This window comes from Pogona vitticeps, chromosome 2 (genome assembly GCF_051106095.1).
Source record: "Pogona vitticeps strain Pit_001003342236 chromosome 2, PviZW2.1, whole genome shotgun sequence".
NCBI lineage: Eukaryota > Metazoa > Chordata > Lepidosauria > Squamata > Agamidae > Pogona > Pogona vitticeps.
This window is the reverse complement of record NC_135784.1, coordinates 275,713,857-275,741,851: the sequence shown is the minus strand read 5'-3', so window position 1 is coordinate 275,741,851 and position 27,995 is coordinate 275,713,857. Positions and strand designations below refer to the sequence as shown.

At 39.7% G+C, this 27,995-nt stretch overlaps 1 protein-coding gene and 1 long non-coding RNA gene across 3 annotated transcripts in view; one reads left to right on the top strand and one right to left on the bottom strand.

Moving 5' to 3' along the window:
* The first annotated feature begins 3,906 nt into the window (after positions 1–3,906).
* LOC110077313 (uncharacterized) overlaps positions 3,907–27,995 on the top strand; it is a 28,301-nt gene continuing 4,212 nt past the window's right edge. Inside the window, exon 1 of the long non-coding RNA XR_012084498.2 lies at positions 3,907–4,005. This is a non-coding gene — a long non-coding RNA (uncharacterized LOC110077313). The remainder of the gene's footprint in view (positions 4,006–27,995) is intronic.
* Positions 13,349–27,995, bottom strand: part of TNPO1 (transportin 1) — a 67,311-nt gene continuing 52,664 nt past the window's right edge. The window contains exons 18-24 of one of the 2 annotated variants that reach the window (XM_020790215.3): positions 25,724–25,822; positions 25,451–25,546; positions 22,153–22,228; positions 21,270–21,369; positions 18,815–18,889; positions 18,107–18,249; positions 13,349–14,907 (exon numbers count right to left, since the gene is read on the bottom strand). In XM_020790215.3, coding sequence (XP_020645874.1) covers positions 18,142–18,249; positions 18,815–18,889; positions 21,270–21,369; positions 22,153–22,228; positions 25,451–25,546; positions 25,724–25,822 — 554 coding nt within the window. In that variant the 3' untranslated portion in view covers positions 13,349–14,907; positions 18,107–18,141. The remainder of the gene's footprint in view (positions 14,908–18,106; positions 18,250–18,814; positions 18,890–21,269; positions 21,370–22,152; positions 22,229–25,450; positions 25,547–25,723; positions 25,823–27,995) is intronic. The other variant, XR_013542229.1, reaches the window with a different exon arrangement.

Genomic DNA, 27,995 nt, shown 5'->3' with positions numbered 1-27,995 from the left:
TGTAAAGGTGAACTGTGGAAGGGCTTAGTGTTCTCGATTCTTCAGAAGGTGATCTACCAAAAGTGTATTGGTAGTATCTTCTCTAGAAGAGTCTGTATTGTTGGTAATATAGTTGAAGGACAGAAAAAAACATTCATTTAGTTCTATTTCTCTTTTTGAACAGGTTATCCATGTCATGTTTCGTCATTAAACAAAGCTTTTCTGTCAAATAGCAAGTCCTCAATTTGTGCCCTAGAGTCACTGCTTAGGCCCAAGGATCTTAACCAAGCATAGCCTCTTATTGCCGCCTCTGCTGATGTGGGGAAAGGACTGATGGTTTCTTCGAGGATCCTCTCACCACATTTAGCAACTAGGGCATGGCTATATGGACCACGGTGACAGCGTTCTTTTGGACCTTACCATAAGCAGGGTCGGACCTAGGAGGAAACCTCTGAACATCTATTTACAGGGACTTTCCCACTCTAAGCACTAGGTCTGTAAAAGGCCTAATGTCCTCCAATAGTGATGGAGGCTTGTTCTCAGCAACATCTGAGTTTTGAGAGGATTCCAGATGACAGTGATTCTGGGGAGGAATTTCTGTTGCAGTGAGGAACTCAGCTGTTTCTCAGTGGTCTGTTCTTTTTGTCTTATAGGTTTAGACTTTAGTTCTAAGGATGAGGGAAAAGTAATTACATCTGCTTTAGTTTTAAGTATCTTTCCAGATTTATCTTTTTCTGCTGTTTCTGTTTTGGCTCCACAAATTGTGATCGAGTGTGGCTTCAATTTTGAGATACTGTAGTCTTGTGAGTCCTGAATGGGTTACCAAGATTCCAGAGATCAAATCTCCTTTGGTGTTGAGGCCGTTGAATTGGAGCAGACAAGTGAGTGAGGATGTTTACATGATCTTTTTAATTTCATTCCCAAGATAAATGGAACTATGTCTCAATGTTGAGAGGATTTCTGGGACAGGCACTGTAGGCTAGAGGCCCTAACGCTGTCAACGTGTTGTTATTGAGGTGTTTTCAGGGTCAAAGCTTTTGACCTGGTTTTGTCCTCTATCTGGTCAGCACTGGAGTCAGAGATGTTTTGCATTTGGCGTCCCCTTGATTTTGGTGCAGGGTATTGACATGCCTTTATGGTTGATTGGAATTGGTGTTCAATGAGGAGTTTGATGTTGAATGGACAGTCTCCCAAATCAAATGCTGAGAAGGCTCTGGAAAATAGCCTTCACTTTCAGTGCCAAGTGTATTGGTGTTATGGCATCAGAGGGCATGGAATTAAAAGATATTAGTGAACCACAAAATGTAGCTGAACACTCCATTCCTTGTGCCCTATTAACATCAGGGTGGGGCAAAATAAAAGGTCACTCAGCACTGCAGAAATAAGGCAGGACTCCATAGAAGGGTGTGGGTAGAAGTTATCCCCAAGTGGCATCGGCCCATATAATGTTAGGCTGAAATCTGTTAGGCTGGAGAATTCCTGAAGCTATGGGTTGGACATCCTCCAATTACAAAGATTATGCTCAAGATCAGGTGGTTTCATGTCCACATTTCTTAGTCTGCTTTTTATTATCTTTTGGGGTGGTTGGGTTACAGGCTCACCTACCAACATTTGTGAGGTGGCTCCATGCTGGTAATTTTGTTAAAGACAGGTTACTTACCTGTAATGATAGTTCTTCAGGTGGTACTCTGTGAATTCACACAACTGGGTAGCTGCGCCTGTGCAGAGATCCTCGGAAACTTCTAGAGCTTAGGACAAAAAAGAGATGGATGAGATGTTACCCCTATTGCGCATGCCCTGCCTGCCTAAATCCCCAGCTCCATTTTATCTGCCAGCAAAGTACTCTGCAAAGCAGCAGTGAAAGAGTGACAGATAGTGAGGAGGCAGGGCGGGTATGTGTGAATTCACAGAGTACCACTTGAAGAACTATCGATACAGGTAAGTAACCTGTCTTTCTTCAGCGTGGACTCTGTGAATTCACCCAACTGGGTGACTGACTAGCTCGCTTACCAGATGGAGGGTCGTCACTCTAATACAGACATTAGCACCGCTCTCCCAAAAGCAGCATCGTTCTTGGCCCGAAGGTCTAACCTATAATGAGTTATAAAGGTTGACATGGTGGACCAAGTTGCAGTTTTGCAAATCTCTGGGATGTCTACTCCACGAAGTAGTGCCGTAGATGTTGCCACAGCTCTGGTAGAGTGTGCCCTGAGGCCTTGAGGGGGTTCCCTGCCCTGTAGCTGATATGAAAGGCCAATGGTTGACACTATCCATCTCGAAAGTGTAGATGAAGTCGCTGCAGAGCCTTTCCGTGGACCAAAGAAGCAGAGGAATAACCTAGGGGAATCCTGAAAATCCTTGGTCCTGGTGGTATAAAACGCCAGTGCTCTTCTAACATCTAGGATGTGCAATGTGCGCTCCATCTCAGAAGACGGATTGTGGAACAGCATAGGTAAAGAAATCAGCTGATTCAAGTGAAAACTTGAGACTACTTTGGGAAGAAAGTTCAAGTCCGGGTACAGGACCACCTTCTCCCTGAAAAACTGATGATACGGGCTATCATGCCACAATGCTGCCAGTTCACTAGCCCTTCTGGCCGAAATGATGTCAACCAAGAAAAGCATCTTAAATGATAGTAGCTTAATGTCTGTGGTAGCCATCAGCTCAAACGGTAGCTTTGTGCGGGCTTTCAGTAACAGGCGAAGAGACCATTGCGGGAGAGGAGATCTTGTCAGTGGGTGTAAATTCAAGACACCCCTGAGAAATGCCTTGACAGTTGGGTGTGAAAAGAGTCATGCTGACTCTGATTCTCTAGGCTGCAAGGACACTATCACAGACAAATATACTTTGAGGGTAGAAAGCGATAGACCTTGATCAAAGAGATGACACAGATAAAGCAATAAAGTATGAAGCGCCACTGATCTGGCTTGCAGACCTCTTGCGTCTGTGAATCGTAAGAAGTTCTGCCATTTGTAAGAGTAGAGAAGCGTTGTGGATGGCTTCCTAGCCTGACTGAGGACCTCGTATATTAGTGGCGAATTCTCCACGCTGTTAGATGCAGGGATGTTAGATCCGGGTGGAGGACTTGCCCTGCATTCAGAGATAGAAGATGTGGGATTGATGGTAGTGTTAGAAAGTCCACACTCATGGCTCTGAGGGTTGTAAACCAAGGTTGCCTGGGCCACCATGGTGCTATCAGTATGGCATTGGCTCTGTCCTGGGCGATTTTGACAAGAGTCCCTTGTACCAGAGGAAAAGGTGGGAAGAGATACAGTAGATGATGAGCCCAGCTCATCATAAAAGCGTCTCCTAGCGATGCTCGGCCACGTCCTGTGCGGGAGCAGAATCTGTTGCATTTCTTGTTGAGCGACATGGTGAAGACATCTATCGCTGGAGTTCCCCACCTGTGACAAATCGTGAAAGGTGGACGTGTCCAATTCCCATTCGTGAGTCTGTTTGGGTACCCGACTCAGCCAATCTGCCAGGTCATTCTCTTCTGTTGATATGTGTATGGCAATGGGAAAAACATGATGTTTGTAGCACCACTCTCAAAGGACCACTGCTAGGTAGAGGTAGGCGTTCAAGTCCCTGAGATCTAAAATGGGTCTGATCCCTCCGTCCTTCTTCGCCACTGCAAAGTACCGGGAGTAAAAGCCTCTCGGAACTGCGTGTGATGGTACTCTTTCTATGGCACCTTTTTGAAGGAGTGATGTGATCTCTTCTTCTAGGGCTGGTGATTATGAAGTGTATTGGATGTGACCCAAGGGAGGTGGTTCTAGGAATTCTAAACAATAGCCAAATTGTATTATATTTACTACCCATGTGTCGTTTGTTATGGATTGCCAATTTGGAAGAAAGGGAGCTAGCTGAATGAAAGCTGAAGGGCTTGAGTCAAAGATACTGCTTTGACTTTTTTGCAGGTGGACGGTAGGACAATCTGCGATGAGATGTGGTTTGAGGACAGAAAGAAGCAGTTGTAGAGGATGACTGAGATGACCTGGGGGCACCTTGTTGTCTGTAGGGACGGTAAGTCTGACTAGATGATGTTGGCCATATGGTCGGCGCCACAGGTATTTCTGGTACTTTGGTTGCTGCTGGATGATGTACAAGTTCGCAGTCTTCTTGATTTTGTGAAGGTTTTCCATTTTGTCATGTTTTCTCATTAAAGAGTCCCTTAGCGTCAAAGGGCAATTCTTCAATGTGAGATTTGGCTTCCTCTGTTATTCCTGAAGAGCGCAACCAAGCATGTCTTCTTAACCCCACTGATGAGATCATAGATTTTTAAGCCACATCTGCTCCATGTCTGGATGCCAGATGCTGATGTTTGGCCACTGTAAGGGCCTCTGTGTATGTATTAATGAGCATAGACCTAATCCCAGCAGGGGCTTCTTCCAGGGCAGGTAGGACCTGTGTCCACAGTTGTTTCTGATATGCGCCCATCGCTGCCTGATAGTTTGCTACTCCAAGAAGAAAAGCTGCAAACGAATAGAGCTTCCGGCCAAGAACATCCAGCTTGCGCCCTTCTCTGTTTGAAGGTGTTACCTTAGAATGGACAGTAGATCTTGAGATGTTGGACTGGACAATAATGGAGTTGGGAGTTTCAATAAAAACCTCAGCATCCTCATCATGGGTGCGGTAGAGTGTCTCCAACCGTCTCGTGATCTGGGTGGAATTGGGCAGAAGAGACCATGACTCTTTAACTAAGTCCATAAGGGCTGGAATAAAAGCCAGACTGAGTGGCGCTGACTTATCCTGTACTATATCCCCAAACACCAGATTTTCCTTTGGTTGTGGGGGTTATTTGGCTTCCAGTTTCAAAGATTTAGCCATTCTGTCCAGCATTTGGGTGTATGAGGAAAAATCCTCCCCTGAGTCAGCAGTCTGTGGGTCAGCAGGATCGGATCCAGCTGATCCATCCTCTCCTTGAGAATCCTCAGGCTCTTCTGAGCAATCCCTTTGGTCTGGGTCCAAAGGGACTGGGGACAGGATATCATCTTGCTCAGAGTGTTGAGCTGATGAGGACGCTTTACCCGGATGAGCGCGCACAGGGGCTTTCAGCATCGCCTGGGTATCTTTATCTTTACCCCTATCTCCCTGTGCTGGCAATGCAGGGCAGGGACGTGGCAGCAAGTCACGGTGTTTGACTCTCTTATGGCTCGTTGCCTTGCTACAATGGGAGCACCCCTGGCGTCGGGAGGGAGAAGAGGAGGAAGACGACGATGTCAAGGTGTACACATAGCGGACCTTCTTGCGTCATCTCCGCCTCTCATAGCCATAAGAGTCTGACGAGGAGTCTTCCCGTGCTCTATGGCATTGGGAGCATTTACGGTCCACCTCTATATAAATGGGGTCATCGTCAGGGGATCTAGTTTGGCGCCGAGAGGAGCGGGGGCCAACAACAATCCCCTTAGTAGAGCGCCGCCGCTGCTCCGGGGACACATGCCACGATCTCAAAGTGCCAGTATACAAAATGCAAAAGAGTAGTCAGTCTAGCCAAGTCCGAAAAACCGAAAATCCTGAATAAAATATTGTAGAGCTCTAGTTCAAGGTTCCTGTCGCAAGGGCAGAAAAAATGGAACTGGGGATTTAGGCGGGCGGGGCATGCACAATAGGGGTAATGTCTCATCAATCTTTTTTCCCCCTAAGCTCTAGACGTTTCCGAGGATCTCTGCGCAGGCGCAGCTACCCAGTTGTGTGAATTCACAGAGTCCACGCTGAAGAAACTGGGGATACACTGGGACATGTTTCCCAACCTTAGCTAACCCAGATGTTCTTGGACTGCAGCTCCCAGATGTCTTCAGCACTAGCTGTGCTGGCCAGGATTTCTGGGAGGTGTAGTCCCAGAACACCTGAATTATCCAAGGTTGGGAACAACTTCACTAGGAGAAAGGTGCCGAGTGTCCTCCTCCTCTGATATCAAACCCAAACAGACCAACTCCCCTTATCATTTTGGCTGTGAGGGCAAGGGCTGTGGAGTTCAAGGGTGCATCATTACAGATAGTAAATATTTTCCCCACTGAGTTGCAGCCTTGATCTATTTTGGCTATGTTTTCTGTGATAGGTCTTTTTTATTTAGGTTTTATTTATTTGGACAGTGTTGAAACCATATCTTTTGGAACCATTTTTGAGGCTCCCAATGAGGTTGGAACTAGCTCATCTTAGGTGTTCTGATTCATGTCAATTTAAGAAGACTCCATTAGAATGGACTTAGTGGAAGGCTTGTAAATGGAGACAAGTAGTTTCATGGTCTTATTTGAGATGGTATCGATTGCACAGCAACTTTTCCCAAAGACACAATCTAAGTCTTGATTGACTGTTTTTAATGGCAACTTTGGTAAATGTTTTACAAAACCAACAAGACTGCTTTGGATGGCCCCCAAAGCAATGGTAGCTGTGAGGATAAGAACTTTTGCTAGGTTCTGGAAGATTCCGAGGATGTCTGCACAGGCACAGAACCCATTAGTGTGAATCACAAAGGCCACAAAGAACCTAAAGCTGTGCTCTGGTCTGGGTTCTGCTTGAGAGGAACATGCTACTCTAGATGGTTTTGCTCCTGTACTTCCAGGTCACAAACAATAGCTGGTCCAGTAGGGTATGTCCCTCCATGGGGGGAAAATATGCTGGAGGAATTCAGCAGGAATGAGTGAAGAGTGGGGATAGTGGTGGCACTATCTCCCCAATATTTATTTAGATTGTTCACTTTTATATGTGGTCCTTTTTTTTACCTAACCTGTTTGTCTTTATGTAAAAGAAGTCTCTACTGAAGCAGATAACTGGATTTAAAAGAAGCAGCTTTATTTCCTGAAGCTCAGATCTCTGTTTTCTCCAGTTCCTCTAGCGAGTCTTATGTACTCTTAATAATGGTTCTGCCTGTTGCTAGCTGCCATGTCCACCACTCTACTACACCCAATGGGTAACTGATGCCACTGGTACCAAATTATGATCCTTCTGCTAGGCAAGGATGTGCAACCACACATGCTTGACCTTGAGGGACATATCTGTGCTCTCACTTTGCTCATCAGTGAATTTCTTTTTTAAAAACTTTCTTAAACTGAAGAAAGTCCAACCTTTAGCAATGAATTTTAAAACAACATGCATTTGAGATGTGTGCTAGGTTTTTCCAAAACATGGCATTTGCCTCTCAAATTCCTTAGATGGCACAAGATAAAATTCTAAGAGGGGAAAAATATTAGTTTTTAAAAAACAGGATGCTGCACTTGGGACTCTTGGGAGCTGCATGCAATCTGCAGGCCATGCTTTGCCGACTTCTGATCTGAATCTTTTTATATATATCTTGATGCTCCAATCCCTCAAGTTTGATTAATCACATTTAAATCCTCCTTCACTAACTTGCTGTTCTTCTGACAAGGCAGTAACAAAATGGGCAGATATTTATCCATCTGAGCAATGCATACATATGCAGGTTGATAAGAGCATCCTTAGCATACTCCAGATGACTTTTGGCAACCAACAAGCTGCAAGCACATACTGTATAGGCAAACAGTCAACTCTCATGAAAATATAGTATTATATAACAGATCAAAAACTTTTAAGAGTATGCAATGTACTTTCCCAATAAAATGTCCACCCTACTTGTTCTTTCACTTGAGAGCTAGTTCTGAACGGGCAGATTCACAAAACATTTATATAACATCTTCAAAATTCTTTACAAAGAAATATTATAACCATCTTCATAAATATATTTTGATATATATATATATACATATAACTTCATATTAAAAATATAACTGTCTATAGAACTGCTATTTTTCACTAGTTTTTGACTTTGAATTTTTGCCTATACACGTTTATTTTAAATTTAAATCTTAGTGGTGTTTGCATCATCAACAAATCATCTCAGTACTCTGCATCTTCCTGTATTCATTCTTTCATGTGCACCAAAATACAGGTTATCTTTACATCTCAATTTCCAAGCAATTTTTTCTTATTTCTAGTCAATAAGGATAAGATAATGAAATCAAGACACTGATTAGATTGTGTTCTAAAGCCATGAAAACATTCAGAAGTTACTTATTCAGAATTACACAGATGCTGATGCAGTAACAGTAGTTACTAGTGTATTTCCCAAGATAATTCTAATCACTTTCTTTGAACTGTAACACCCTGGAGCGGTCTGCACAATCAAATACAGACTTAGAATGCCAATACTTGTATGAACTTCTTCTAAGCTGGGATCAGCTAAGTTCCTCCCATAGGTTTCATCATCTTCAGAAGCCACAACACCCTCCACCAGAGAAAAGGCCTTCTAATTGCCACTACAAACCTGTGAAACACCGTTACACTGTGTCTATATGATTAGCACCTTCCTTTAAGGAGATCAAAACACTTTTAATTCCAAAATGGTTTTAGCTACTAGTTATAACTTGCTTTGTTATTTTAGGTTTAGTTTTAATTTGGATTCTCATTTTTTAAAAGGTTACGAATTAAAGTCCCATTCAGTTTGGATGGTCTAAATAAAGGTATTGTCTTTTCTAAATTTGAATTAATTATTTTGTCTGTGTAATCACTATGCGTAATCGCTTCCATTTAAGATGGCACACATCTTAAGGATATTAGTTTTCTCTGTAATCAAGGCCTCAAGTCTTTGTTACTGTGGATAACAATTCTTGTCTTCCTAACACTTCATGTCAGCCTATTCTCCGTTACAAGCATCATGGTAAATCCAGCTGCTCCATGTCACAAGGTTCTGCGAAATTCTGCCCTTAGCATTAATTGTGACAAACAACTTCCATTACCCACCAATACTTAGATTACAGATGAGAAGATCCGCCCTCTGCATTTTTTTTTCCATTGGCCCCTTATCTACTGATTTTAAAAGACCAGAGAGACCATGATTTTGCTGAAATTAGGAATGGCAGCCTGTAATAGGCTCATAACGTGTCAAGAACTGTTTTGCCAATTTTGAAAAGGTTTTTTTGAAGTAGTACATACACAAAAAGTTCAGAGGCCAAGAATTCTCTTATTACACCTACCAAAGGGGCTTTTAAAATGGTAAAGTGCTACAGCAACTTCCCTCTCCCACTTCTTTGCAGAACCCCCCCCCCCCCACACACACACACCATTTCACAAACCCTTCTAATCCAGGACACATCTCTCCCCCGATTTTCTGCTTAAAAAGCAAAAGACATACCCTCTTCCTTCACAATCAGTTACTTGAAAACAATTCATGCAATGGGGTGAGACCAGTTCAGGAATTTCTGGCTTCTCTAATGATATGGATAAACTATTAATTGTCCTGCCAGTCTATGACAAAACCTCTCTATTGAAAATATGTTAATATAGGTCTTAAGTGCTGGTGTATATTGTACCTCTTCCAATTATAAATAAATTTTATTTATTTATGGCCTATATCTTTATATCTACTTGATTTCACTTATTGCTACAAAGACAAGGATTCAACAGCATACACAATAATATAAACAAGAATGTAGTTTTACAATCAAATCTACACTCTGCTCCTTATAGGTGGTTTCAAACCGTGAAGCCTCCTAATCCCAAACAGAACTCTTAAGATACAAAAATGTATATGATTCAATTAACAGCAAACCAACATTCCTGAATGAAGTCCTTCTTATTCCATTAAGAATCAGAGTGCAGCATCTATATTTAAACAAATTTTATTAACATAGTCAAGCAGTGATTAACATTCACATCTATTATCACATCATACAAATGTAAATACAAAATTACTACATTACAATATATATTCTCTGCATGATCCAAAATATTTGGTGGCCCCAAGAAACTCTTTAGAATTCAGCAGCTTAATCAAAAAATCAAAACCATATTCTGTTTAATATGTTGTGTTAGAAGAGGCAGACAAGAAAAATCAATACAGCTGAGAGGTTGCTGAAGGATATGTTTGAAGGGAATATTCTAACACAGAAAACACATCCAATGTAAAGGTTTCAAGCAAAACGCATACAACCTAAGTTGTCAGCAGAAAGATCTGGCCATTTTGCTACTTCAACTACTGTTAATACATCCAAATCTAACAATTCTAGGACAGAGAAGTTATCTAGAAGATATACTCTCAATTATGTTCTCAAGGACAGGAGGGCAGGCAAAGAGAGCTTTAAGTTATGGGAAGAGTGTCCTCAAAGATTTCCTAAGGCTGTATAGTTTTAGTGTATACCCCAAAGACACTTCCACTCTTAAATTAACTGTCATGTAAGAATTGGGGAGCAGGGGGAAATTCCATACCATCAGATTGAGAACAGACCTGCAATTTAACTGTCATATTTTAAAAGTGCATTTCTCCAGCAAAACAAATGATTTACTTCAATGTAACAATTGAGAGGTTGCCATGCACACACATATGTAAGTATCTTGAGTTGCTTTAGTTCAGTCTTGACAAAAATGCCACAAGCATTAAGATTTCATTCAGATCAGCCTATCACTGATTTGCTCTATCAGCCTAGAGCACAACTGGGCAACATACATAATCCTGAACTGAACTGTATCTAAAAATCTGAGTGCAGTGTTGAGTAGAACAGCATTAAAATGTTAAATGTGTATTTATCTTTTCAAGATAAAGGTATCCCAAACAGCCCAGTGCTTACATCATACATAATAAATTCATATGCAAACAGCAACATTATTTTAAGAGATTACTGCTTTGCAATCAGTAGCTTATAGCAGCAGAGAGTCTAATCTTCATTAAAGTTCAGTGCACAGTTCTGCATTAAGCTGTGTTAATTCTTTAGACTTCACATACTATTCTAAAAAGGCTTAGGCATTTATAAAGGAAAATATATCAGAAGTATTTATGCCAAGTAAAACTGTTTTGTTTTGTTTTTAAAATCAGGAACACAGCTTTGAACTGCACAACATAAAGCACCCTTTATGATGATTTTCAGGTGCCATTCTGCAGATGCATTCTTCTATTAAGAAGAATGTTATACATCTTTGTTAATACATTCAATATGAATAAAATAGGTGACCTGTATTGAAGCAAAGTCATTGCTGTCCCACAGTAAGTTAATTTAGATATGAGAATTTAAGACATTAGGCAGTTCTTTTACGAAACACAAACTGGTACACTTAAGACACATTAGAAGCCTCTAGCTAAACAAAAAAGGTACAAGAGTATTTACCTGAGATAAAACTAGTATGAATATTTCTTATTCAAATAGCAACAAAAATTTCAGCTTTGGAAATCCTCTTACAAGTAGTACAAATCTAAATTACACAGTATTTATGTAGCTTAAGTAATTCATGCCAATACTTAAAAAAAACCATAATTATCACAGTGTGTATCAATAGTATTTATTACAAAACTAAAATTATTTTATGTTTAAAAAAATCCTATTGGCTATGTATTTTAACATCCATTATTCTATGCATCTTACCATGACTGCACCCTATTAAGTGGAAATTAAATAAGGTGAGTCCCTCTGAAATGAACAGGACTGCCTTCAAATTAAATATGCTTAAGAATCAGGGTGCAAAGCATTAAAGCAGACTTCCACAATTTGGCACCCTTCCAACTCACCTCTAGAGGGTGTCAGCTTGAAGACAGTTACATTAGTATATAGATCTTATAATGATGTGCATATACCGTTTTTAGAAAACAATCTTTTAAAAAAGGAAGGTCTTACAAATGTATTCATTCCCCTAATTCTGAAAGAAATGAAATGAAACAAAGGATTTTTTTTCTTAACAGTAAAAACTGTATTAATAGAAAATCCTACTGTATTAGATAAGTTTAACTGCAAAAGAGATGTATTTAAAATACTTTAAAATACACTTTCTGTTACCAACTTAGGTTGATTGGCAGGTTTGTTCACTGTTAGAATCCTTCAAAAGCGAGGGGGGGGGGCTTAGACATGAAAACAAAGGCATCTATAAAAACAGTAAACACTGACCTCCTGAGGTTCCTACAACAAAAATATTCAAGTAGAAAATCTACATCACTTAGCAGCGGCTATTTTTGTAGTTTAGCACACTAAGCACTTTATTCACTGTGTACGGAGCAGATTTAATAAGCCGTGCTTGTAGCATGCCAAGAGGCAGAGAACACTGGAATGTAACAAAGACAACCCACAATTCTACCAGTATCAACATTCAGTCAACATTCAAAAACTGTCAGGACAACATGAAAAAAAGATGCTTTATATATCCCATGATGCAATATTTTTGATTTACAACTGTTAGTGTTGTACCTCCTTACCTCACATTCTAACTCAAGTGGCTTCTGTAAGTACGTTATATTCAGTACAAATATGGTTTTATTTGCTATGAAGAATGAACGCATTAACAATTATCATTTTAACTGCAATATTGCTTTGTTTCTTATTCTTCTGCATGTTTGGCTTAGTCACAGTAAAAGAGTCACATCTCTCTATATAAACCCATGTAATAAAATTATACACATATATTTATATATATAAACAAATGTGCACACACACAAGCATATATATTTTTTAAACTGGCTACAGTGTGCTAACCCTTAATGTTACCTGCAACTTAGTTGTTCACATGGGTTAAAATAAATCATTTGTATTTTAGTGAACTCCCATCTGGAAATTGGGTTAATGCACGGTTCACACACACATACACACACACATACACACACCCCAAAAGGTAAGGTAAAACTCCTCATCTAGGGCATATTCCACCCTTACTAAATGTTAAAATTTATTTCTTGGGAATTTGTTTTTTTTCCCCCCATTTGATTGTAAAAGCTACACTATGGGTTTTTAGCCAAAAGAGACACTTTTGGCTTCTGGAACAGCAACTTAATCCAAGAATTGTGAATTTCATGGTGTACTATAATCAATTTCATTCTTTATATGCTCTTGTACAGAATATGTATTAAAAATGTCGCGTTCAAGCATATTAAATCACTCAAATTTGTGATGTGAAAAAAAGGAATGTATAAGCCTTGTGCATGCCCCCGTGCATTAAACAAAAATCTGAAGTCAGATTTTATAAATCCACGCTCATACAAGACTGAATTTCAGTGCAATGGCTAAACCATACAACCTTAAAAAATCCAAATCATGCAGTCAGTCCCTACAAAAATTGTTATCCAGTACTTAATTTTGCAATGCAAAGATGAGAAGCTAAAATGTAAGGCGGCTGTTATGGCTTTTTTCTTTCTTTTTTCCTTTTTTTTTTTTTTTTGCACGGATTAATACTGCAGCACTTAAGGGAAAATGGGAAAATGTGGCTTCATCTCTGACCAGCAGAGTTATTTTCTCTCCATTTTCCTCTTTCATCATGGGATACTCTTTATGCAATCTAAATTAAACACAACTTCTACTTTTATAGTAACGCAAGATCAAGTGTACCAGTTAGGTTTTCACATTCACAGTACATAAGAAAATACACATGGAAAGAAAAGTAAAGGGTTAACTTAACAAGGATTTATTCACCGGAATACAAATGAGTAGAGGGGAAAAACAGAAAAGCTAAACAAATGAAATGAAGAGGATCCAAACCAACTTCCATTCTGTAGCTTTTAACTTGCACCCTTGCGTGCTCTCTCTAGGATACAACAGGCCACCAACATGCGCCAACACGATATAGGCACCCTGCTTTACATCTACTAACGTATGCATCTCTTAAGGTCATGCTTTCGGGGAGGGGAGAGAGGAAAAATAATAGACATAATGTGTTTTGTGGGAATAAACACTGAAATGTAGCAATCATGTCATCAATTTTCTACAATTGTCTTTATGCGCCAACTAACATTTATGTAGCCTTAAACAGATCTTACCATGTAACTCATTTTAGAAGGTTTGATAAAAATCACTAGTAGTATAACCATGCAGAAAGCACATCACACTGACAGCACAGAGGCAATACTTTGCACAGCTATATCAGCTTTCCACATTGTGCAGGTTACACAATACAATATCAATCTTATTCCTAAGAGATCCTAAAAAGATATTTTGAGGCCTAATTGTAACTACAGCATTTTATACCTATATTCTTCATAAAAATAAAATCCACAGAATTTTAAAGGAATTTTAAACGCAAGGTTATACTGAATTGGTAAACTGAAACACAAAACTGGTGCAACTTAAGTAAATGTATACCACTCACTCTTTGATGCAAGCATGCTACTTTCCCACCAAAATTACGCTTGATCACTATGATCCAAAATGCATGCCTGAACCTTAGACTGCACATTAATTATGCCTTACTCTAGAAATTAATCTAATGAATTACAACCATCAAATCATATCCACTACCTTTTAAATTTTAATGTAAAATTAAAGATTTGTTTTTCTTCTAAAACAACCCTCCCCCCCATCCCCCCAAATGAAAAGGAGTGACTCATTTGGCATCTTGCAAGTCGCTTCATTTTGTTCGTGTTAACCTTTATTACTTTATTATGGGGTTATGTAAATGTGTACACTGCAAGGGCTTGCTCCTATTACCACTAGCAAACTTCATCTTAACTGTACTAACTTCATTCGTTTAGTTCTTCATCAACATGCAATACCTAGGAATCCCATCAAGATGAAACAACACAGAAACCCCTTGTTACAACCCCTTTTACTATCTGTAATCCTCGCTCTTCAGTTTCCTTTATCACATGAACACAATGTATTTCCTCTTTATACATTCCCTATGTTTCAATTTTATAGTTTTCATTTTGGTACAGTTCCCCATAATATTGCAAATGAGCTGTTGTAAATAGACTTTTTTTTTTGCGCTTCTTCACATCCAGTGCAGAGTTGTAACAGGAGACAGATTTCCACCCACAAAAGCTCCAGATGTTAAAACATTTCCCAACATCAGCTTAATACAGTGACGGCAACACCTCCCTCCCGCCCCTCCCAGTAGGCTTGGGATAGTACTGTATTCCCTACTGGTTTACCCTTCCCCCCAGTAAAGGGTAACATTTTTTCCCTGGGTGCAGAGGCTCCCTCCTAGTCTTCCAGACTGAAGGACCTGTAAGAAGCAAATAATTCACAAATTTAGGGTCCAGAAAGAAAGCTAACTAATTTAATAGTGTTAGTAGCAGGAACATAATATTTGAATGGAGTCAAAAAACATGTAGCAATCATTTGTTTCACCAGCATGCATTTCTATGATAAAATTCAGAGCACTGCGGTTATTTTGACACAAAATGCTGTACCTCTGCCTTGAGATTTCCTGACATTAAACATATGACTAGCAATTCTCACGGCAATCTCCACCTCTAGTTTTAACTCTGAAGTTAAACTAAAGTTTGAAAGAGAAGTTGTGCCTACTTTGGTGGTTGTAGGTCTTTTGGGCTATTTGATTGTGTTCTGGAGGTTTTCCCCCTTCAATCCCATTGCTTGTTGGGAATAGCCCTGGAACACCATGGGGAAGGAAGGTCATGGAGAAGTTCCCCCTATAGAGCTTAATGGGTAGCAATATTACCCTCCTTATGGTAGGGTAACCTCCAGAACACGGCCAAACAGCCCGAAAAACCTACAACAACCATCAGATCCTGGCCGTGAAAGCCTTTGAGTATGCCTACTTTCTTCAGAAAAACAGTGGATATATGCTTAAATTACTGACTGAAGAACTCCCAACAGCGGTTTACTGAGAATTCATGCTACTGTCAACTGCCTGCTTGCTTGCTTAGAACTGCCCTAGAACACCATGAAGAGGGTGGTCTCACTACCCATTAATCTCTATAGGAGGAGCTTCTCCTTGACCTTCCTTCTCCCTGGTGTTCCAAGACTATTCCCAACAAGCAATGGGATTGAGGGGGCATTTTCTCCTTCTTCCCAGCTGATTCATATGGAAGCAGACAAAGGTGGCAGGCATATTTTGCCTTCTTTCCCAGATGCAAAAGTCTATTTCAGGGATTCTAGGCAACTCCTGGGACTGGAAATCTGAGAATTCTGAAAATCCCACTCCTAAAATAAACCCATTTCCACAGGCAGAATTCTGCACAATGCAGCCAAAAACAGAAGCTTACAGAGTGATATTCATTATTTCCACAGGGGCATCTGATGCAATTACAGTAGTAACTCAGTTTACAAACGCCTTGGTTAACATAATTTTCTGTTTACAAATGAAAATCCATTTAAAACAATGCCTCAGTTTACATTTTGTTTGTTTGTTTGGGTTTACAAAGAAAGTTTCCCCAGGATGCATTGTGCCTGGAGGTTCCTATGGCAATCCGTGTTCTGGTTTACAAATTTTTCGCTTTACATAATGTCCCGTAGAACGCATTAATTTCGTAAACCAAAGTACTACTGTATTGGCCTTTTGAGAAGGAATTGTCCTGGTGGTGGCCGGGCATGACAAGCTCCATGGAAATAGCAAGGGTTCATGGGACAGATCCAGGTGGTTGTGGTTGTTTGTAGAACCTAAATGGGCATTGTGACCACCAGTTTTTGCAAGTCACCTCCAAAACCAAAACTGGCAGTGGATGTTTGATCAGCTCTTTTATTTTCACTTTCTTAAAATTAGCCCCCGAGGTTGCTCATCTCTATCTGAACGGCAGGTGTATCACAAAGCACAGCCACATGAGCATGGAAAGCTCCATGAGGTAGTTATAATATTAAACCAGCAGAAAAGCCTTTGGTATGCAGAGAGTATTAAAAGCAGGCTTTACAACACCCAGTAGGTGCAAAAAGCAGAATATATGCCTAAACGTTCACTATTTTGCTATCGGGGGAAAACACCTCACCAGTGCTGTACACCATGGTCAAATATAACATTCACTAATAAACCTGAAGATTAGTACTTATCTGGAAAGTAAAAGAAAAGCAAAAGATGTGAGTGTTTTGCGACTGTGGACTGTGATGTAGAAAATATACTTGCATGTCATCCGGGAGAAATGCTAAGAAGAAAATAGCAACTGAATGAAATATAGACTAGGTACAAGATACCACGGGATACCATCCACATGTTATTGCATATGGAAAGACTACTTTGTTCAAGAGTAGTCTTTGTGTGGCTGATCTGAGACATTCAGCCGAAGGTCTGAGAAGCACTTGTAGCATTGAATAGAGTTTCCAGAACACAATCTGTGAACTACAAGGATGGCCAACAAAAGACGTTCAAGAGAAAAATCTCAAAGAATGAAGTTGCAAACTACTGGTGGGTCAATTTTGATTCTGCAGGCAATCCTTTCCTTGTCCCTGGCAAAAATAGGAGTCTACCAGAGAGCCTCTGACTGCTGGCACTGAAGCCATGTGATTTTTGCATACATTTGTGTCTGATCATTTCTCATCCAAATCCTTCCTGGACAGGTGCATCCAGGACATAATGCAGGGGGACACCTGTTTAATACCATGGTTGCAGGCCTGTGGAATCCTGATGTTCCAGCCATCAGTGTGCTGATGACAACCAACTCTACATTCCTTCCCATCTAAAGCCAAGGAAGCCATTTTTAGTTCTAAATCAGTGTCTAGTGTCAGACATATATGGAGTAAATGTAGACCAATTGAAGTTTATCCTACAGAAGAAAAAGGTGCTCCTGGTCAGTCAAAAGATAAGGTAATAGAAACTCAAGGGTTTCTTTCAATCTACAGAAAAGAGGGGAGGAAAAGGAGGTGGAAGAAAACCTGTCCTATTTTTACTAGGAAATGGACTTTATGGGGAAGCAACAGAAAAAGGACCTGTCTTCAAAAATGAAAAGAAAAAGAGTTGAGAGTTACAAAAGTAGAAGGAACAGCTTAACTGTAATTTAAAAAATCCCTCAGATGAGAGAAACATACATCTGACTCTTCACTGAGAAAGACAAAGTACTAAGGAGGAGATTTGTCTCTGGTAGGCAAAGTAACATGTGATCCATGTCTCTCAGTCCTGGCAGGAGGAGTAAAGCCCTAATCATCTCCCACACCAAATAAAATAAAATAACCTAGCAGAAGATAACAATAATTTAAAACTTAATTTTACCTTTCAAAATCACATTTAATCCAAGATGTATACAGCAGAGCCAGAACACGGTATCATTTCTGGCACAGTTAAAATGAGAAAGAATAAACAAACAATAAAAGCCACTAAATAAAACTGTCCCACTGACTTGTCACACAGGTCTGAAGGAGAGAACTGACATTCTAGTAAACAGAACACAGAAACTCTAATATAGCAGAAAGTGTGACATACACTTGTGATCAGTCACCTGGCTACAGAACACTTTCTGACAGTTAGAACTACTTACCTCTAATTATTGTACTGCAGCTTGAATATATGAGGTTAAACTCCATAGTAAGCTGCAAGGCGCTCTTTTAAGGGAACAGGAAACTGGTCAGAGAAACGCCTCCAATTTTCATCTCCAACTTGATTTTTAAATCCATGAAGGATCTGCAGGTGAACAGAAACATTTATTCTAAGACAAGTGAAATTTGAAGCCTAAGCCAATGCACCTCTCAAAGGAAGACTATACTGAAAGCACAGCATCAAACTATTATCTGTATGGACCAGTTATACACTAGAATCAAAATGTGTAGCTTCCTCAACCATAACTAGTTTTCAAAAGCAAAGTCAAACTGTGTTACTATTTATTTTCCTTCCAACAACAAGAGGAAGCCCAGGATACTGAGGAAAAAGAACACAATGACCTCCTTTGACTGAGTATATTCATTTCCTCTAGTATACAAATGCCATCACTTCACTATCTGAGCTAAGGAGAGCAGAATGCTAATGGACTTGTCTGTATGCCTTAATTTTTTGTTCACAGGAGGCATCCAACAGCTCTCCTACTGGCAGGAATCACCACCAATTATGAAACCTCTGCTAGTGATTCTGCAGGCAGTTTTCAGAGCAGAATGCACTACACTGTTTTCTATCACTTTTGAAAAACCACTTTTATTCACATTTGCTTACATAGATTTTCTTATATAATATAGCCTCTTGAGAAATGTATTACCTTACAGAACATGTCTCGGAGATCATCTTTTGGGCTAATCCATGATGCCACAGCATCACAAAAAAATATAAAGTCCTGCAAATTTTTATAAAATGTACATGTTAGAAATGAACAGACCTAAAAGCAATGCTTTCTAGAAAAAATGTATACTCTTCTGATTTATCCTTGCAATAAGAAAGAAAAATCAATATTGTTTTTACTAATCTAGGAATACATCCCACAGAAAATACAGCAGACTTACACCATGCAATCTTATGTGCTTTGATCGGTCCAAAAAAGCTTTCCCTTTTAAAAACGTAAGTTATATTTACTAAACATTTCAGTGTTGAAGCAACAGACTGCATTTCACCCCACCACTTTTCCTTATCCCCTCTGATAACCTGCCCAGATTGGGCCATAGTCCATTTTCAAGTAATGTTTCATGAAATAAGACACTTTTAGCTGAATAGCTAAGCAATTACAAAATGCCTGTCTTGTTCCTTCCAATTTGGCAGGATATCTATGGAGATAAACCTTTGCAAAAGCAATCTGATTCCTTCACTCAAATTGAATGGGCAGCCGTTGTCTACAAGAGTGCAACCTGCATAATAACACACATGCAAGCTGAAATATTAGGACAATGGTTGAGTAGGTTTAAATATATTAATACCGTATTTTTCCATTTATAATGAACCCCCCAACGTATAAGGCGACCCCCTAGTTTTTACCCTTGCCGGAGGCGGAGGAGCAGTCAATGGGCAGCCATGAGGGGCGGCCGAGCGTGGCTGCTCCTTTGCCTCAGTCTCCACCTCCTGTTCCGAGTGGCACTGGAGGAGACTGCAGCAGCAGCAGCAGCAGCAGGAGGAGGTGGAGACGGAGACTGAGGCAAAGAAGCAGCCATGCTCGGCCGCCTCTCACTGCTGCCCATTGACTGCCGCCGCCGAATCGCCTCATCCAGTGCCACTTGTGGGCTTGCTTCAGGCAGGAGACAAGGCAGCGCCGTGAACTGGAGGTGAGCCCTGCCAGTGGCGGTGGAAGGAGTGATTGGACGGTGGAGGCAGCAGTCAATGGGCAGCTGCAAGAGGTGGCTGCTCCGCCGCCGTCTCCTACCACCGCCTTCCATGTATAAACTACCCTCAATTTTGTCTCTAGTTATTTTAGGAAAAAGTGTAATTTTATACACAGAAAAATACGGTAATCTAATTTGAAAACTGTCCATTGTTCCTTTTTGGCATTTCATCTGGAAGTAAATTCCACTGACACATTCAGAGAATATATATTTGGATGAAAGATCTAGGACTGGAGAAGCCTAACATTTCACAATCCAAATAAAAATCATAGCTCTCTCTTACACATCAATGTCTGAATAACCATGGGGTTATTCTTTTTTAAAAATAGTGTCTCCCATTGTCGTCTCCACAGACAATGTCAGTTGTTGGGGGCAGGACTTAAACTGGAGAATTAGAGGAGGGGAGCTGAACATAATCTTGTTCCTCCTCCCTATTGCCTTGTTTCCAATCCTGCAGGGATTTTTTTTTTTTTTTGGCAGAAAAACATCCAAGAACGAATAGTGGAGAATTTCTCTTCATTTTAAAAAATTCTTTTCAGAAATAAAGTTGGATACAATCTATGACACCTGTAAGCAAGAATCAGATAAAACACGAGCTGCATTATATGGAGTTGCCAGCCATATTGTAAAAAAATGACTTTTCAGAGTTTTTAAAATCACCTTTCTGAGTCAAAAATGGGTAGTAGTAGTGAACACCTAAGAGTTCACATCTTATTTACATATTTTAAAAATATATACTAACTACCCACAGCTAATAGCTTTCAGGATGCAGGATAAAAAACACACACAAAAACTCATTATTAGACAGATGAAAATGTAATAAAACAACTAATTTCCTTCAATCTTCTGTTGAGCCAGATACTACTGAAATTGCCCAAATATTTTGTGTGCCATTCTCATAAAGAGGAAAGTGCCTGGGTTCCCTGACCCGCCTGCCCCCTACTTCCACTAGAGAGCAGTTTGGTACTTAGCTGCTATGAGTAACAGAAGAGGAGAAAGATTTTTAATTCAGCCAATTTTTTTAATAAAATGTTAATACTTCCAAAAAGATACAAAATTACAAGATCTTCCTAATATCATATGAATGGAATCCCAAGAGCAAAAGCCTATCACACCATACATATTTAAACAGCATTCTAAATATATGTTGTATTCCAGTCTGTGATAAGTACCATGACATATAATTTAAATCCTAGTTCTCTAAAAAATGTCCTAGAGATACGCCTGCCTTATAGACTTCACCAAGCAATTCTGAGGTTGCATTCTGCCTACCATTATTACATCATAGAACTTTTTACCAGAATATGCCCCTTGCAAAAATCAACTCTTAGTTGCAGAAAAGAAGTAACATTTATTTGAATTTTTATTTATTTATGATAAACTTCCCAATTACAAAGTCAAACTTACTTGGACTACTCCACTAGGATTGACAGTAATCATGGTACAAATTCCACGGAATGCTGAATCTTTTTCTTCATTGTCCCTTATGTTTCGAAGAGATGTGCACCTGAAAGAAAAAAATCAAGAGTTAGAGCAGTTTTCTATGCTTCCAGTTTGAGCTCCTACAGTATTTGATGGAATAAATGTCACAGTGAAAACATGCTTAAGAACTATGCAACACATATTTCTTATATGCTCCCACCTTTGTATGCTTTTAACCTGATTTCAAGCCCAAATCTTTTGTACATCAGATAACTTAATTCCATATTCCTTCTTCTACCACACAACAAATATTGAGAGTGACCTGTATTCCATTAAATACTTCTCTCTCTAGTAAAATATATATATATATATGAGCTTCGATTGCTAAAAGCAGTATATACTGCCACAGTAAAAATTATGTCAGGTACCAATAACATCTCTCACTTGTTACAGCAGCAAGCAAGCTATTTAATACAAATCTATAAACATATATTTCAGACAGCAAGTCAAATTGCAAATGAGTTTGAAATAATGTAATGCGGTGTTTAACATTTTACACTACTTGCATGCATTTCATCATTCTGGTGGATTTTAAAATGCCTTTAATAATCAAGCTTTAACACATCAAGCATGTGACAATCTTATCCCATGCATCAATTAGTTGTTAGCCACATGAACTATATACATGACGGTACTGCTAAAACTCACAAACCTGATAGGACAAGATTAGTCACATGGTTGGCAATGATTAAGAATAGTGATTTTTGTAACCAACTGAAAAATATATCTAGAAGTGAGATAGAAAGAGGAAAGGAAGAAAGAAGAAAGTGGAGAAAAATGAATAAAAAAAAGATTGAATAATACACACCAGGGTCTTATAAACTGCTGTAGCATGGGGGCCACCTCTTGAGGACAAACGTAACCAAGACGACCAATTGTTATTGCTAAGGTAACGCAACCACGGTTATACACCACCAAACGCCAACCAAGACATGAGCAAATGAGGGGGGAAGGAGAAAAATAAAGAAAAAACAACAAATAACTCAGAAACAGAAACCAACAGAACCTGTGTATGATAATAAACATAAGAATTCACCAGTGCTGTTCATTACCACCCATAAAAATAAGGGGCAGCAACATGTGGCATACTATTTGGAGGAGGGAAGGGAATAAAGGAAAAAGGGATTCAGTGAATGAGAGAACATCAAGGCCGTGATTAAAATCCAAGTGTTCTTTTTAACTTAGCATTTGCAGACTTTTCAATCTATGACAATACTATGAATTCAGTGGCATATTTGATATCTTTAGTATCTAGTAGTTCATCTTTATTTCTAGTATTTGTAATCAAAATTTTAAGGGGTATATTTTTAATGCTTTGAATCTGATATTTCAAAACTTAAAAAAGATACATGTTTTTTCAGAGTAGAGAAATAAAATTGAAATCTATTTGATAATGCCTGATTTCTTTTGTAATTTAAAGCCAAATACAGTGGACTATCTATCTTTTTATATTAAGGTAATAGCATATTTCATTATCTTGCAATATAAACCAATTATTAAACATTTTTAGAAGCCAAAACCCAGGCAGAAAGATGAAAGTGGCCTCTTCCTTCTGAACATAATGCTATCTGAGAGACACTAGTCCGTGTGGAGAAACTGTTTGGACAAAGGCCATGTATGTGTTCTCTCAGCTCACAGAGAAATTCTTCAGAAAAGGGAGAGAGAGGGTATGTTTAAGGATTATTTGAAGCAAACTACATGAATACCAAAATCCAGCAGATTTATATGAAGCAGAGAAGTCTATGCTTAAAAGACATTATGCAACACTCCAGAACAGGCATTTGTGAACAATCTCATGAACACATGCAGTAAAGCAGATGATGCTCTTTTCACTATGAGATTTGGTGTAGGATATACCAACATTGTAAATGGGTTATATAGAGAGAGACTCATTGTAATTCATAGAGCTAAAACAGAATATTCAGCTTTGTGTTTAAATTACTTGTTGCATTTATTAGGCTTTGATATTAAATAATACAAGCATCTGCAAATTACTTGAGGGTACAGAACTAGATATGATTAATTCAATTATAGTTATCACAATTAAGAAGTTTATAAAAACATTTTGGACTGGTTGAGAATAAAAACTAGAGTTCAGACTGCACAGCCTGTTTTTGTTAGGCATTCCTACAACGTTTATTTAAAAAATGGCCATAATGTGTCAGGCTTACTAGATCTCTACACACTGTATTAAGATTTCAAATATCATAACATACTGTAGTACACAGCAGAATATCCCACAACAAACCTAAGTACAAGACATTCAACATATATTTGTAATACCATATTGTCACATATTTATTTAAAAGCAATAGTGAGGGATCTGATGTCTTTTAAATTCTGCAGCAAGTAAGAAGCCAGCACTACAGGTAATGCACCAAAGACTGGAGAGAAATGGTATTGGGTTTCACTCTCTGTTATTGTTCAGGAGGTTCTTTGGTTTAAAATTACTACTGCATAAGACAAAAATTGTTTGCAAACTCAGTGTGAATAGTGCAATACCTATAATGTGCCAGATCACCACACCATGGAGTTAACTTTCTACACAGCAGTAACATCTCCCATTTCAGTCTAATATATACAGCTTTTATATTTCTGCTAGCCATCTAACAAACTTGTATAGAACACACTCTGACATTCATCAGCATCCGTAAACTTCACAACAAAATGTTCAGTATCTGGACTGAAATCCAGATAATCGCTCATTACCACTAACGATTTTGACTATAAATAGGCATTAATGGGTTGGGTAGCAGATAACAGTGCAGACAGTCTGAGAAGTTATGACTAACATTTTTTTAAAAAATTAAGATTTTTTTAAATAAAAAGACATGCTTTGATGCAAGACAAGCCTCAAAAGTCCGATTGAAAGGCCTCCTCACTCTGCAACCAATATTAGATGATTAGCAGATCTTTTACCAAAACAATCTATTTAAGCTAGTTAAAGCAAGTTTACATATGCTGGCAAATTTAAAAAGAAGAAAAATGATAACATATTATGAAACCTTAAGACCAACGTTACCTCATATTTTGAGCCCTGCTGGATGGGAATCCGCCCCCCCCCCCCCCGCGACCAGAACCAAAGGGACTGGAAATGCTCACTAAGAGTGAGCAGAGGAGGAGGAATGCTGTGCAGAGAGGGGGCGGAGTCATGCACGCTTGCGCAGCCGTGCACCTTAGAGGGAACCTTGCTTAAGACTAGAGATGGGGGTATTCGTATAGGAATACAAATATCCCCCCACAGGTGGCGTTAACGAGGGTCCAGCCCCATGGAGCCAGACGGTCTCTCTCACTGATCAAACTCACCAATCTGATGCGGACGTGAACGGCGCGATTCTACAAATGGCTCCGCAGCACGTGATCCGCTCGTCACTCTTCGACCTTCCAGGGAGGCTTGTACTCCTGCCTCCTGCCAGGAGTAGCGAGCGGATCACGCGCTGCAGAGCCATTCGTAGAATCGCACTGTCCGCGGTGGATCGGTGAGTGGATCGTTAACCCTTGTTAACACCACCTGTGCGGGGATATTTGCATTCATATACGAATACCCCCATCTCTGCTTAAGACTAACAGATACAGTGTGAATTTTCATGGATCAACATACAGTTCCTTGGATACAAGAAGTGGATGGTGATCCACAGAAGGTTTCACTGAAACAGAACTACGAGTCTTTAAGGTGCCACAATGTTCTATGATTGGGCTTCCCCCCCTTTAATTTTGCCAATATGCTAATACAGGCTGATATGGCTACTTCTCTGGAAACTTTTATAACATTATATACAACTAACACTCAGGTAGTTAGTTTTAAAAATAGTTTGCTTAGAAAGTTAGCAATTTACACGCAACACACATATAATTTGTATGCACACAAGGCAAGTAAATTCTGTTACTTTTAGGTGTGTTTGGAACCATATGTTAGTAATTAAACTAGGAGCCTAATGCTCTCTTGGTTTGTGTAATAAAAACAGACCCTATTTATCCATCAAGGTGCAAAACTATCTAGAGTAGTTTTTACTTTGACATAGTTCACCTGTAGCTCTCAATAACCTGGTTCAAAAACATACATCATCATAACTTCATTCATAGCACACTGTTCCATTATAGGGTACCTGTGTTTTCTAACAAAGTCTTTGGTGTGTTGGGTCTGTTAATGATTTCTACAAGCTGGTGCAAGACCATAGGAATATAAGGCTGCATCTCTATACCTAGAAAAGAAAACAAACCATCCATTAAAAATATATATTCATTCATTCTTACATATATACATATACATATTAGCACAACTGAGAATTTAAGTCTCAGCGAAACTTAACTAGTAACAGGACCAAAAGTAATTCCATATGATTCAAAACCCAAACTACCACTGAACAAATAAACCTTACCCATCTGAATAGAAATTTCTCCAATTGCCCACGTGGCATTGTTACACACAGAAATGTACTCTGGATTTAGGTTGGTTCCCAAAATTGGCATGAATTCAGCTGAAAAGAACGTTAAAAGGCCATATTATTAACAAAAATTGAATTGATAGAACTTAATATATGTAGTTTCACTGCAATACAGTCTCATTTTAACTGAACACTCTCATGAAGATCTGTCCCTATTTCATCCTCCCGATATCCATACTCCTACCCCGTAACTTGGGTCCAAGTTAAAAGTCAAAAGTCCATCAGAGAATCAATCCAGAACAGTAAACGTCAGCTCTGTTTCAAACAAAGGAAGTTCTGTTATTGAAATGGGAGTGGCAGAGATATAATCTTAAGTGTCTGGACATCTGAAGGTTGGTCTTGTTTTAATTAAAACCACAGCAGGAAGTTCTGCTGAAAAGGAAGTGAGATGTTTACCACTAATCCTCCACCCTATGACAGACGTGCAAAGAAAACACATTTCTACCATCAGGGGATCCTACACCAGCCCTGAGGCAACTCCCAACTTAATCCCTTTTTCTGGAATGGAATCCCCACTGCTATCCCAATCAGAAACAATACTACAGATTACATCATGGATGAGCTAAGCCAGATAGCTGTGCTTCCTGAATGGTTTCTGCAAGTGTCATCTGCATGCTTCACTCCTCTTCCCAGTTCCCGACAACAGGCTGCAACCCACACAAACCAATCCCCCATTCCTCCATCAGTCAGAAACAAGATCCCTGACGAAAACTCTGAATCCAAAAAGAAAGCAGTTTAGTAGCACTCATTCTGTGTTACAAAAACCATTAAGCTGTGATCTGGAGTGTGTTGGGAGGGTGCATGATGGAAATAAGAACAGAAAAGAAGAGGCTACCTACCTGTAACCATAGTTCTTTGAGTGGACCTCTGTGAATTCACACGATAGGGTTAAGTCCGCGCCTGCGCCGGACTCCTCGGAACGTTCTAGAGCTTAGGAAAAAAAATAGAATAATTAAGTGTTGCCCCTATAGCGTATGCTCCGCCCATCTGTAGCCTCAGTTCCATTTTATCCGCCAGTGGTAAGCTCCTATTATGGATGAGCCAATTAAGCAGTGATGGATAGAGGGGAGGCTGGGCGGGATGTGTGAATTCACAGAGGTCCACTCGAAGAACTATGGTTACAGGTAGGTAACCTCTTCTTCTTCTTCGTGGCCTCTGTGAATGCACACGATAGGGTGAGTAGCAAGCCATCTTACCGGAGGAGGGTCGCCACTGAAGGAAGGACATGAGAACAGCTCTCCCAAAACTGGCCTCCCTTTTAGCCCAAAGGTCCAGTCTGTAATTCTTATAAAGGTGGAGACCCTGGACCATGCTGCAGCTTTACAGATGACCGATAGGTCCACCCCTTGGAGCAGAGCCGTAGAAGTTGCCATCGCTCGTGTAGAGTGACCCCTGATGCCACTAGGGGGAGTCTTGCCTGCCAGCTCATAGGCAAGAGTAATGGTGGAAACCAGCCACCGAGACAAAGTTTGAGAAGAGGCTTATTCACCTTTACGGTGTCCCTGGAAACAGACAAACAGTTTGGTCGAATGACGAAAATCTTTAGTCTATGATGTATAGTAAGCAAGTGCTTGACGCGCATCAAAGCTGAGGAACAGTCTTTCAACTGGAGAAGACGGGTTGGAAAAAAGCATAGGTAAAACCAAAGGTTGGTTCAAGTGAAAGGTCGATTTCACTTTAGGTAGAAAGGAAATGTCCGGGTAAAGGACCACTTTGTCCAAGAAGTATTGAAGATAAGGAGGGTTAGCCCTAAGCACAGCTAACTCGCCTCGCCGAGGTGACAGCAACAAAAAACAAGAGTCTTAGAGGATAAGAGACGAAGAGGTTCAAAAGGTGGTCGTGCGAGTGCGTGGAGGACGAGGTGCAATGACCACTGAGGTAGAGGCGATCTGATCGATGGGCGAAGGTTGGTGAGACCCTTCAAGAACAGCTTCAATGTAGGGTGCAAAAAGAGTCTAGCTGCATCAGAACTGCGTGGTTGGTGTGCTACAATGGTGGATATGTAGACCTTAAGTGTGGAAACTGTCAAACACAAGTCGAATAGGTGTCTGAGATAGTAAAGGAGGTCAGATAAGGCGACCGGACTGGGTTGGAAAACCTTGGATGAAGCATATTTACAGAAATTGTTCCACTTATATGTATACATTTAAGATGTATATGTATACATATATGTATACATATAAGATTAGTGGAAGGCTTCCTTGCC